Source organism: Pyrus communis, chromosome 10 (genome assembly GCF_963583255.1).
Source record: "Pyrus communis chromosome 10, drPyrComm1.1, whole genome shotgun sequence".
NCBI classification, from domain to species: Eukaryota; Viridiplantae; Streptophyta; class Magnoliopsida; order Rosales; family Rosaceae; genus Pyrus; species Pyrus communis.
The window spans coordinates 1359701-1373716 of NC_084812.1; the positions used below are offsets into that span (position 1 = coordinate 1359701).

A 14016-nucleotide genomic window follows, 5' to 3' on the forward strand; every position below is an offset into this window, starting at 1 on the left:
AATGAGAGTGGTTCTGTTTGTATTGCCGAACTAACGATACTGAAATACCTAGACCTAAGTCAAGCTCCTTCAGTCCACAAAAGCAAAAGTTATCCACGTCCATTAAAATGAGATTAAATGGACCAAAATGCTCTCCGGATCCCTCTCTCTAGACCTATCATATTATTTAAGGAAAATTAACAAAAAGTTTAAAAATACTTTAGTTTTAACGAAGAATGACAAATAAATATGCAGTAAATAGTATCTAGGAAAGGTAAAAATAAGATTTTGTCATTAAAAGTGAATAGTACAGGAGTGTTCGTTAAAATTCACTATTATTTAATCCAAACGTCCATCCCAGATCGTATGGCAACGAATTGTTGTTTTTCTTATTTCGCGTGAAACTGCGTCCACACACGTAAGATCTTCATTCTCCACTTTAGTTCACGCGGTGAATTGTTATCAAAGAAAACAATGCCTTCCATATAAATTCATTACTTTATACAAATTCAACTTTATATTCGAAGCTTCACCATGTTGACATATCTAAAATGTGTTGCGTTAATTGTTCTCATTCTATCAATTAATTAGTTCGAATCCAAATGATATAAAAATAAGAATAGCATGAAATCCTAATTGTCGAACTAAGAAGACACACCATTCCATTACGAAATTGGAAAAAAAAATGTGGGAAATATAGAGTGTGCATGCATGCCAAGTAACATCCACATGAACTAAAAGATGAGAAACTCTTAATAAGAGGACTGTTGAAAATGAAAATTGGTTGCCTTCCGATTATTCATCTCTAAATATTGATGGTATGTGAGTAGTTATATTGGTGGTACGTGGGTAGTTACTGTTAGATCTCACATTAAACTGAGATCATATCGTAGAAATCCATGGGAGAAAACTGCTAACTCGTTCGTGCTCTTTCTCCGTCGTTTTTGAGGTTGAACACGTAACCTTTTTCTCTTTTTTTTCCCTTTTCTTTTTTTCACTTTTTTCGTTTCTTTCCTATTTTTATTACGTTTCTACTTCTTATTTACATATTTTTGTTTTTTTTTTTAGTACAGTTTTATGTTTAGTTATGTTTTTTTTACCAATTTGTCTTCATTTTTTTATTTTTTTTAAATTTAGATTGTGAAGGAAATTAAGGATCATTTTTCGTATTTTCGAATACTTGCATTTAAGGGCCGAATTACCATTGGGCTTTCGGGTGAAAGTAGTAGACGTGGGAAAGAATAGAGAGAGGAGTACCGCCTCGCCTTACGCCTTTCTTCCGTCGGCGTCGTCTAGGGCTTTAGTTGTAACAGGGCCTATAAGGAGCACGATAGCCCCTGTAATTCGTCAACCTTCAATTCACAAACGTGACCAGAGTCTGGAGGCTGAGCCGCCGTAGAAATATTACTGTTACCATCCTCCTCTTGGTGATCGCCCTGCCTCATGCCCTTCTGGATTCAGGGCCTGCATATGGACAGGGTGATTACCAAGGGGATGACGGTAATATTTAATTCATGATGTTGGCAAACTCGTCGGAAAATAGACCCCGGCGCCGGAAAACTCACCGGGGGCAGAGCTCTGAAGTGGCTGCCATACCACTCCTGTCGCTGACATTTCACGAAGAAGATAAGGAACACCCAAATTATGCTAAATTTCAGTGCTTTTTGCTGTTTAACTTTGTTTTTGTGTTCTTGGGTTTCAGGTTTTGGTTGCTGGTGACAGGGTTCGAAAGCCGGGTATGAATCAACTCTCAAATCTATTTAATTTCAGTTTCGATTTCAATGCCTCTTTTGAAATTTATCATGGCCTTTCAATTTCCCTCTAAAGCATAGTGTGCATGTTTCAAGTTCCACTCTCACATCTTTGCAAATTATGCACTGCAAGGCTTATCATGGCCTTTCAATTGAAATGGCACTAGATATGTTTTGACAGGCCCGTTCTGCGCATTTGATATGTCTGAGGGCTGTCATGACATGTCATAGCAATAGCTACTCTCCTGTTGGTGTCCAGGACATTATTTTTCCTCACTCTTTGATTTAGAAGGTTGGAGTCCCGGAACAGCTGCATATTATAGGTCCACTGCAATGGCATTGTTTTACTATATAGTAAGAGTAGCTTTGTTTTATTCAATCCGGAATTGAGGAATTCATTCATGTTCCCGATGAGCCATGCCTTCCAATGTGTTCCCGATGGTTCTTGGAAAGAGGTCGATACCGTTTCTTTAGAAGCCGAAACTACTTTGTTTTGGCCTGACAGGTTCCAGATGTGCTTCAAGGGAATGCGTTATTGGCTGGGAATTGAGCAAGATGAGGAAATATCTGTTTATGACACTTGATGACCCAGAAGGCGGGAGAGTGATCATTTCTTTTAATACAAGTTGCTAGGTATTTCATGGTATACCCGAACCATCTGAGCTCCAACGATTACCCCTGGGGCGTCACCTTGATTTGAAGCTTATTGTGTTGAATGAATCAGTTTCTTATGGTTCACAATGATGGACGCGTAGTTTGCTTTAATCTTAATACTAAAAAGCTTACCTGTTTTCCCATTGAAACATGAGGTGAGTTTGTTGGTTATGCGAATAGCATAGTTGTGGTCATGGGATGCAACCACAAGCCTGAGAGCATAGAGAATAATTGCTCAGACAAAGATGAAGATGCGATGGTGGCGGTAGAAGGGAAGAGGGAAAGCTGCCGGAGGCGGTACTCATATTCCGTTTGGGCCATTCCACCGGCTGATGTTTCCCATAGAATAAAGAAGGTGATGGAGGGCCTCCGGGCTGAGTTTGGTGCGTTTCCCTGTAAACAGTAAGTTGCTGTTTACATTAACTTTTGAGCTGGTTTTTTTTTGATTTCACGGAAGCTTCCTTTTTAATTTCTTCTTGTTGTTTACGGGAATGTTCATATGTAATCTGTCTGTCTGCAATATTTGATGGATGCAGGTTCTATGCCATATTTAAGCCTCCTCTACGGGAAGTCGACGGAAGAAGAGGAAAAAAGCTCGAGAACTGGTTAATGCTCTGGATGTATGAGGGCATTACTAGCTTGACCTTCCGCGTAACTTGCTTTGCAGTGTATGAAATCGACTACGGTGACCAGTCTCTGAAATCTTTGGACGAAGATTGATGAAATCGGCCATTAGACAAAGTTCTCTGAATTCATGTAATTGCAAGCAAGTTAGCAACTCTGAGGTCGAACAAAGTTATAATATATCAATCATTTGCAAAGGTGGAGTAATATATCAAATATCAAAGGATCCAGGGAACGAATAGGGAGTTATTGATAATGTATGTAATTAACCAACGAAGAGTTCATTTTTCCATCTGGATATGCAAATTTGTGGATAATATTGGTTGTTTAAAAAAGAGATTCAGCATTATTTAAGGATGATGCTAAAGAGATCATCTTTTTGGACCATATTTATAGATCACGTTATGATGATGTTAAGGTTGATGATTGAATTATTTCTTTAAACCATTGAAAATGGAATCTAACCATTAACAACCGCATTATTTGATTTCAAAATGTAATCTAAAAAGATTACCTTCTTAACATTTTCCATTAATTAATCCGTCCCTTGTTTCATTAGCGGTACAACAAAACACAACATTTCCTTGAAGTCCTTAATAATTCTCACCCAATTAAAATAAAAATTAAATTAATCAAATAAAAACAAAATATTAGAAATGCCAAAAATACAAGGGAATGGCGAGCAGAGACAGAGAGAGGCGAGATCGTGAGCTTCTCATTCCGGCGACCAAACACTCCTCGTCTCTCTCCTCCTCCCACGGGCCCACCACACCGGCCGCGTGGTGAGTTTAAATTGCTGTTTGTTGGCCTTGGCTTTTGCTTTCTGTTTCAAATTTCATTGCTTTGTGTGTTGTGGTTGCTGAGAAAATGGAGGAAAATTGGAGGGAAAAGCTTAAAAAAAAAAAACAAGATATGTCAAGGAATATAACCTTCTGTGTATCATATAGCCCTTCAAAACTTCTTCTTAGTGGTTTTATTATTTTTTCACGAGGAGTTCTTTCCAATTTCTCCAATACTTTTCCACTTTGCCACTTCCAATTTCTCCTAATCAATGAAACATAATTATATAAGATCCCGCCAAAATCAGATCAACTTCAACTTGCAAATGATGGCAAAATGTTTGAAAGTGGAGAAAATTTCGGAGATTTTCTATTGAGAAATCCTTCATTTCTTAGTCTTGCGGAGGAGATTTTTTATCTTAACATGAACAGCCCTACAATCTATTCAGCTCTCATAGTCTCACTCTCTCCAAATGGAAAAGGCCAAAAGTCTAAGGTGTTTAGTTCAATGTTACCTGAACAAGTAGATGATGAATGATCAAGAGACAGAGAGGCACGTAAGAGGATCTTTGTCCGTTGGGTCGGATATCTGATCACCTCTGTCACTGACTGCCGAACCCTGTGGCTGGAATAGTACTGGGAGATTCTCAGGACGAGTTTGAGGCTGAATATGACGGCCTGCAGGAAAAATACCAGGAGGCAAGGAAAAACGTGAATGCGCAAGATCTCCTCTGTCACTGACTGCTGGACCCTGTGGCTTCCAATGATGAAGGGACAAAGGAAGGCGTGCAAGAAGATCTTCCTCCATTGGGCCGGACATCTGATCTCCTCTGTCACTGACTGCCGGACCCTGTGGCTTCCAATGATCAAGAGACAAAGAAAGGCTCGTAAGATGATCTTCCTCCATTGGGCTGGACATCTGATCTCCTTTGTCACTGACTGCCGGACCCTGTGGCTTCCAATGATCAAGAGACAAAGAAAGGCTCGTACGAGGATCTTCGACCATTGGGTCGGCTATCTGATCTCCTCTGTCACTAACTGCCGGACTCTGTGGCTTCCAATGATGAAGGGACAAAGAAAGGCGTGCAAGAAGATCTTCCTCTATTGGGCCGGATATCTGATCTCCTCTGTCACTGACTGTCGGACCCAGTGGCTGGAAGAGTGCTGGGAGATTCTCAGGACGAGTTTGAGGCTGAATATGACTGTCTGCAGGAAGAATACCAGGAGGCAAGGCAAAACGTGAATGCGCAAGGCTGAGAGGATCATGATCATGCACTGCTATAGTACTACCCATGTAATTACTGAGATCATAATCATCAGATGGGTCATAATTATCAACTGACTCCCATAGAACCGAGCTGGGTGTTGGTAAAAAACATAACTAGCTTGGTCCAAATCATGCGTATTTTCCCTTATAGGTTTGTTCCACACTAGATTAACCATTGTTCTCATTGATGGCAAATGATGGCAAAATGTTTGAAAGTGGAGAAAATTTCGGATATTTTCTAGAGAAATCCATCATTTCTTAGTCTTGCAGAGGAGATTTTTTTATCTTAACATGAATAGCCCTACAATCTATTCAACTTTCATAGTCTCACTATCTCCAAATGGTAAAGGCCAAGAGACTCAGGTGTGTGGCTGAATGTTACCTGAACAAGTAGATGATGAATGATCAAGAGACAAAGAGAGGCGCGTAAGAGGATCTTCGTCCACTGGGTAGAGTACTGAGAGATTCTCATGACGACTTTGAGGCTGAATATGATGGCCTGCAGGAAAAGTATCAGAAGACGAGGAAAAACGTGAATGCGCACGGCTGAGAGGACCATGAGCATGCACTGCTATAGTACTACTGATGGAATTACTGCGATCATAATCATTAGATGGCTCAGAACTATCAGATGATTCCTCATAGAACCGAGCTGGATGATGGTCAAAAACATAACCAACTTGGTCCAAATCATGCGTATTTTCCTTCATAGGTTTGTTCCACACTAGATTAACCATTGTTCTCATTGATAGCCTATAATAATCAGATTTTCTTGAAAGTTGAAGTACTACAACTTCAACTTTATCCCGACTTTGCAATTTGAGCTTATCGTTCGATAGTTGTCCTTGCCAAAGTATGTGCCAAAGATTATAGTTTGAAGGCTTATCCCAATATCCACTGCCTAAGTAAGCCTGCAACTTAGTACGCTTGGTATTATTTATAACAGTAATGCCAAATTCAAAATTACTTTCAAATGCATATTTGTGCAAGAAGCACAGAGTCAGCCCTTCAAAAGTACGACCATCATTCGGGGGAATATCAAAACTGACTGTATTGCCACGGCTAACAAACTCAAACCAATCAGGAACAAAATTCCCATAGAGTAAAATGCCACCAAATCCGCACGAAGTCCATCCCTACATATACAATGCAAGTGTCTTATATATATATAAGACATGTAAACGTGCGTTTGTGTGTGCATGTGCACGATAGGAAGGAATGAGAGAGAGAGAGGGAGATACCTGTAGGATGTTCTTCCCAAAATCAGCTGTGAGATTGGTGCAGTTACTCATATCAATCAATGTCATGAACTTTAATGACTTATCCAAGCCTGGAACCTCAGTGAGTTTGGGTGAATCACTTACCTTCAACTTTGTCATATTTGACATTTCCGAAAAATTGGGCATTGTTTCCAATGCAGGGCAATTGGCGGCATACAGAAATTTCAAATTTGTTGGTAAATCAGGGATTGTACAAAGGTTAAAGCAATCATTTAACCTCAAGGTTTCAAGCTTTGTAAGACCACTAAGGCTGGATAGGGTATGAAAATCATTCCCTCGAAGATCCAAAACTTGTAAAGAAATTAAACTCCCAAGACCCTGAGAGATTGCATCATGAGCTAATTTCACACCTTTTAGGGATAAAAGAGTGAGATTCTTCAATCTAACTGTGGAAGATGGTATTTGTCTTATGGCTGTATGCTCTGCTTCAAGTATTCTCAATGATATCATCTCCCCTAAATCCTCATGTACTTCTCTGAATTCTAAACAGTCATTAAGAAGAAGAGTCTCAACATATTTCAACTTATAGAAATCCCTTGGAAGAGAACTAAGCTTTTCGCATTCTTTAAGGTTCACCAAAGAAAGTCTTTTAAGTTGACCAATGGAGGGGTGAATCTCGGACAAACTCCCACAATTTTCCAGTATCAACTCTTCAAGATTTGGGACTTGTGAAAAGTCCGGTGATTTAATTAGAGATACAGAATGACTGAGATTCATGATTTTCAACCTCTCTAGCAACTGTTACAGAAAACCAAAGGAAAATTGAAATTAATATCCAAAGGGAAGATGTCATAAAAAAAAAAAAAAAGGAAATCCAAAAACAAATAGAAACAGAAACATTCATGTGTAATTGATCGTACCTTATAACCCTCCCAAACTTGTACCAGTTTGCTATACTGCATATCTAAAACAACTAGTCTTGGTTGATTAAAAAAGTCATCTGGTATGGACTTTAAAGGGCATCCTTCCCAACACAACCATATTAACTCTTTGGGAAGATGCTTGTATTCTCCATTGAGCTGAACGTATTTGAGATGAAGGAATCTCAGTTTCTTCATATTGGCAAAGGCTTCTGTACTGAAACTACGCATGTTAGAGCTTCAAGGCCAAGGATCAGGGAAATTTAGAGCAAGTCCTTCAACTTCTTCAGTTCCCTGTTAACAAAAGGTTATATTCATGTGTAAGAAACGGATTATTTGCATATATTTACATGTATTATTATTAATTAGGCAAAATCACCCACGGTGAATATATTTACACATAAATGTTGTTTGGTGTATAATAGACATACGTAGGTTATACATATGTTTTCAACTAGGATGCATTAATGGAAATTTTTTTTGGGAATGTACTTACAGATTTATTTCTCAAGACATTGATGACCTCTCGACGGTTCCACAACCTACTCCATTTTCCAGGGTGACCACGAGATTTTTCAGAAATGATTACTCTGGCCATTTTTCGAAGCAAATCATGCATATTCAACTTGTTGCCTTCAACAGTTACAAGACATCGTTCACGGAGGACAGTGATTCCTATTGATGCAAAAAATCCACATCCATCTAATACTTTTGTGACAAAGTCCTTGTCCTTTCCAATGAAGAAACAAGATATGTCAAGAAATATAGCCTTCTCTGAAGAATCTAGCCCTTCAAAGCTTATTCTGAGTCGATTTACAATGTTTCCATCTGGATAACTTCGCAATTTCTCCAATTGACTTTCCCACTCTGCCAACGATCTTTTAATCAAAAGAGATCCTAAAACTTCAAGCGCTAGCGGTAAACCTCCACAATAAGAAACAACCTTTTCTGAAACTTCAAGATATCCTTGATTAGGACAACTATTTTTAAAGGCATGCCAACTAAATAGCTCAAGAGCTTCTTCTTCATTCATTTTCTTAGCCTGACATGCTCTGTCCACATTTAGTAGTAGACGTTCATCTCGTGTGGTTATGATAATTCTACTTCCAGGACCAAACCAATCATGCCTTCCAACTACTGCATCCAGTTGTTCCTGTTTATCTATGTTGTCAACGATGACAAGTATCTTTCTATGTCGAAATTGTTGTTTTATCAGGCCAATACCTTCGTCAACACAGCTTATTTCAGGCTTCTTTTTCAAGATGTCAGAAATAAGTTTTTTTTGCAAATCAACCAGATCATGTTTATTTGTAGCATCGCGAACATCGGCAAGGAAACTTTTGAATTCAAACTTAGAATGAATTTGGTTATAAATGGCTTTGGCAGCTGTTGTTTTACCCAATCCACCCATCCCCCAAATTCCAACCATGAGAACATCATTTGATCCACCACTTGAAAGATAACTGATAATATCTTGAACGCGAGAATCGATTCCAACTATGTGCTTGGCCACATGTAATTCGTTAGTGCTGGTGAGCCATTCACAAATAGTCTCATCAATAATTTTTTTAATGAACTTTGTTTCGCACCTGAAAATTAAATTCATAAGCATTAGTGGAACCCAGTGAAGGCCCAGTAGGAGATATCAGTACATAAACAATTTTCTTTCCTTCTTTCCTTCATATATATATATATATATATATATATATATATATATTAACCAGCTACTAGCTAGTATGTGATTTTATGACGAACTTGAATAAAAGAAAGTCATTGATAAATAAAAGTTGGGCGTATGAATTAAACTCCAATTACGGTTTAGGTTACCTATGAGAGATTAAGGTGTATTTGTTTAGATTATGTAAGATGTTTATTAAGCATGTCAATTAATTGAGAGATTAAGTCGTGTTGAACGTTATCATGGTTCCTAGCCGTTAGGGTTAGGTCTTCTTAGTTCCAGGTTATTAGGAGTTTGTTTCAGTTGTTGATAATAAACCCTAGTTTGTAGGGATAAGTTATTTTGTTTTGAACTAGTCTTATACCACGTTGTAGGGTTGTAACGTGGGCTGCATTTTTCCTGCTTTCAGTTATCTTTGTAAGGCTACTTAAGAGCCGTGTTTACATGATTGAATAACAAGATTGTTCTCCCAAGTCTTTGAGTGTTCAAGCAAGCTTTGGCTACGTGTTCTAGTGTGAGAGTTCAACCTAGGGTTACCAACATCTGGTATCAGAGCCCCACCACGGGGCCTGATCGGAGTTAGTTATTCTATTCACCTGAACATCATGACGACTGAGAGTAGCTTTGTGCAACCTGCAATCCCACGACTTGATGGACACTATGATCATTGGAGCATGCTCATGGAGAACTTCCTGCGTTCTAAGGAATATTGGAGTTTGGTAGAGACTGGCATTCCTGCAGCAGCAGATGAGAGCAGTATCACAGATGTCCAGAAGAAAGCTATTGACGATTTGAAGTTAAAGGACCTAAAGGCTAAAAATTATTTGTTCCAGGCTCTTGATCGCTCAATTCTAGAGACCATATTGAAGAAGGACACTGCGAAAGACATCTGGGACTCACTGAAACAGAAGTACCAAGGCACGGCAAGAGTCAAGCGTGCCCAGTTACAGGCTCTTCGCAAAGAGTTTGAGATGTTGCATATGAAGACAGGAGAATCGGTGACTGAGTACTTTGCACGTACTCTCACCATAGCCAACAAGATGCGACTTCATGGGGAAAAGATGGAAGATGTAGTGGTCATTGAAAAGATTCTACGATCGATGGTCCCTAAATATGACTATGTGGTTTGTTCCATTGAAGAGTCAAATGATCTGGACGTCTTATCCATCGATGAACTGCAAAGTAGTTTGCTTGTGCACGAGCAAAGGATGGGAAGACACACCACGGAGGAGCAAGCTCTCAAAGTGACCTATGATACACAACAAGGTGGGCGAGAGGGACGCAGCAGCTATAGAGGAAGAGGGCGAGGAAGGGGTCGAATCGGCTCGTACAAATCCACCCTCGAATGTTACCATTGTCATGAACTTGGGCATTTTCAGTGGGAATGTCCTAAGAAGGGGAAGGATTCCAAAGGTTTTTATGCAGAAACTAGTGAAGAAATGCTACTGATGGCATATGTGGATATCAAGGGGAACGACAGGGAAGAACTATGGTTTTTGGACTCAGGTTGCAGCAATCACATGTGTGGGAAAATGGAGTTGTTCATAGAGTTGGACGACACCTTCAGGAAGTCTGTCAAACTTGGAAATAACTCAAGCTTGGACGTGTTAGGGAAGGGAAATGTTCGAATGGAGGTCAATGGAGCCATGCAAGTTGTTACTGGGGTATTCTACGTGCCAGAACTAAAAAATAATCTATTGAGCGTTGGTCAATTGCAAGAGAAGGGTCTTGCCTTCTTCATTAAAGGTGGCAAGTGCAGGATTTACCATCCAAGAAAAGGACTAATTTGGGAGACCACAATGGCAGAAAATCGCATGTTCATTTTGCTGACACGCACACAATTACAAGAGGAGCAATGTTTCAACGTGAGCACAGATGATCAACTCAAATTATGGCATCGTCGATATGGACACTTGGGTTGGAGTGGTCTCAGAATCCTGCAACAAAAGAACATGGTGAAGGGTTTACCAAAATTCAACGCACACACACAGGTGTGTGAAGAATGTCTGGTGGGAAAGCAACAACGAGATCCATTTCCAAAGGACAGCACATGGAGAGCATCTCAAATCCTTCAACTTGTGCATGCAGATATTTGTGGGCCTATAAATCCAGTCTCCAACAGTAACAAGAGGTACCTTCTTACGTTCATTGATGATTATAGCAGGAAAACATGGGTGTTCTTTTTGATTGAGAAATCAGAAGCATTTAATATGTTCATAAGCTTCAAAGCACGGGTTGAGAAAGAAACGAGTTCGAGTATAAGGGCTCTAAGAACAGATCGTGGAGGTGAATTCACTTCATTTGAATTCACCAATTTTTGCAACAAGAATGGAATTCAAAGGCAGCTCACAGCTGCTTACACCCCCCAACAGAATGGTGTCGCGGAGAGGAAGAACCGAACCATCATGAACATGGTTCGAAGCATGCTTACAGGAAAGAAAATCCCAAGAACTTTCTGGCCAGAAGCAGTAAATTGGGCCATTTATGTACTTAATCGAAGTCCAACCCTAGCAGTAAAGAGCTTGACGCCAGAAGAAGCATGGAGTGGCTCCAAACCATCAGTGGAGCACTTTAGGGTTTTTGGATGCATAGGACACGTGCATGTTCCTGATAGCAAGAGGATCAAACTTGATGACAAGAGCATGAAGTGTACTCTACTTGGAGTCAGTGAGGAGTCCAAGGCCTATCGTCTGTACAATCCAGTGTCCAAGAAAATTGTGATAAGCCGGGATGTTGTTTTTGAAGAGGACAAAGCTTGGGACTGGAGTAATAACTCCCAAGACAAGATCATGGCTGATCTTGAGTGGGACGTGAACGAAGAAGGAGACCTGAGGCATCATGATGAGGAAGGAGATCTGAGTGATCATGATGAGGAAGGAGACCTGAGTGATCATGTTGAGGCGGATGAACAGACTGAGATGACTGCTGAAAGACGAGTCAGAAGGCAACCAGTGTGGATGGAAGACTATGTGAGTGGAGAAGGACTTTCAGAGGAAGAAGATATGGTTCACTTAGCACTATTCGCTGAGTCGGATCCCATCACGTTTGAGGAGGCTATTCAAAGTGACAAATGGAAGAAGGCCATGGATTCAGAAATACAAGCAATAGAGAGAAATAATACATGGGAACTCACAGAGCTGCCACCAGAAGGGAAGATAGTTGGAGTAAAATGGATTTACAAAACCAAGTTCAACGAGAAAGGTGAAGTGGATAAATACAAAGCTCGCCTGGTTGCAAAAGGGTACAGTCAGCAATATGGAGTAGATTACGCAGAAGTTTTTGCACCTGTGGCACGGATGGATACAGTCCGAGTTGTGTTATCACTTGCAGCACAGAAGAACTGGACTGTCTACCAGTTGGATGTCAAGTCAGCTTTCCTCCATGGAGAAATAAATGAACAAGTGTTCATCGCACAGCCTCCAGGTTATGAAGAAAAGGGACAGGAGCATAAAGTCTACAAGCTTAAAAAGGCTCTATACGGTCTCAAATAGGCTCCCCGAGCCTGGTATAGCCGCATCGTTCGATAGTTGTCCTTGCCCAAGTATGTGCCAAAGATTATAGTTTGAAGGCTTATCCCAATATCCACTGCCTAAGTAAGCATGCAACTTAGTACGCTTGGTATTATTTATAACAGTAATGCCAAATTCAAAATTACTTTCAAATGCATATTTGTGCAAGAAACACAGAGTCGGCCCTTCAAAAGTACGACCATCATTCGGGGGAATATCAAAACTGACTGTATTGCCACGGCTAACAAACTCAAACCAATCAGGAACAAAATTCCCATAAAGTAAAATGCCACCAAATCCGGACGAAGTCCATCCCTACATATACAATGCAAGTGTCTTTTATATATATATATATATATATATATATATATATATATATATATAAGGCATGTAAACGTGCGTTTGTGTGTGCATGTGCACGATAGGAAGGAATGAGAGAGAGAGAGAGAGATACCTGTAGGATGTTCTTCCCAAAATCAGCTGTGAGATTGGTGCAGTTACTCATATCAATCAATGTCATGAACTTTAATGACTTATCCAAGCCTGGAACCTCAGTGAGTTTGGGTGAATCACTTACCTTCAACTTTGTCATATTTGACATTTCCGAAAAATTGGGGATTGTTTCCAATGCAGGGCAATTAGCGGCATACAGAAATTTCAAATTTGTTGGTAAATCAGGGATTGTACAAAGGTTAAAGCAATCATTTAACCTCAAGGTTTCAAGCTTTGTAAGACCACTGAGGCTGGATAGGGTATGAAAATCATTCCCTCGAAGATCCAAAACTTGTAAAGAAATTAAACTCCCAAGACCCTGAGAGATTGCATCATGAGCTAATTTCTCACCTTTTAGGGATAAAAGAGTGAGATTCTTCAATCTAACTGTGGAAGATGGTATTTGTCTTATAGCTGTATGCTCTGCTTCAAGTATTCTCAATGATATCATCTCCCCTAAATCCTCATGTACTTCTCTGAATTCTAAACAGCCATTAAGAAGAAGAGTCTCAACTTATAGAAATCCCTTGGAAGAGAACTAAGCTTTTCGCATTCTTTAAGGTTCACCAAAGAAAGTCTTTTAAGTTGACCAATTTTCCACAATTTTCCACAATTTTCCAGTATCAACTCTTCAAGATTTGGGACTTGTGAAAAGTCCGGTGATTTAATTAGAGATACGGAATGACTGAGATTCATGATTTTCAACCTCTCTAGCAACTGTTACAGAAAACCAAAGGAAAATTGAAATTAATATCCAAAGGGAAGATGTCATAAAAAAAAAAAAAGGAAATCCAAAAACAAATAGAAACAGAAACATTCATGTGTAATTGATCGTACCTTATAACCCTCCCAAACTTGTACCAGTTTGCTATACTGCATATCTAAAACAACTAGTCTTGGTTGATTAAAAAAGTCATCTGGTATGGACTTTAAAGGGCATCCTTCCCAACACAACCATATTAACTTTTTGGGAAGATGCTTGTATTCTGCATTGAGCTGAACGTATTTGAGATGAAGGAATCTCAGTTTCTTCGTATTGGCAAATGCTTCTGTACTGAAACTACGCATGTTAGAGCTTCTAGGCCTAGGATCAAGGAAGTTTAGAGCTAGTCCTTCAACTTCTTCAGTTCCCTGTTAACAAAA

The 14016-nt window shown here is 39.6% G+C and overlaps 1 protein-coding gene and 1 pseudogene across 1 annotated transcript; both read right to left on the reverse strand.

Annotated features, from left to right (window-relative positions):
- Positions 1-3541: 3541 nt before the first annotated feature.
- On the reverse strand, positions 3542-5158 carry LOC137746747 (uncharacterized). The gene has a single exon (XM_068486757.1). The coding sequence runs from the start codon at positions 5079-5081 to the stop codon at positions 4326-4328; it is 756 nt and encodes a 251-aa protein (XP_068342858.1). The 5' UTR covers positions 5082-5158; the 3' UTR covers positions 3542-4325.
- A 3-nt stretch (positions 5159-5161) lies between these two features.
- On the reverse strand, positions 5162-9479 carry LOC137746885 (disease resistance protein RUN1-like; annotated as a pseudogene).
- Between the last annotated feature and the right edge of the window lie 4537 nt (positions 9480-14016).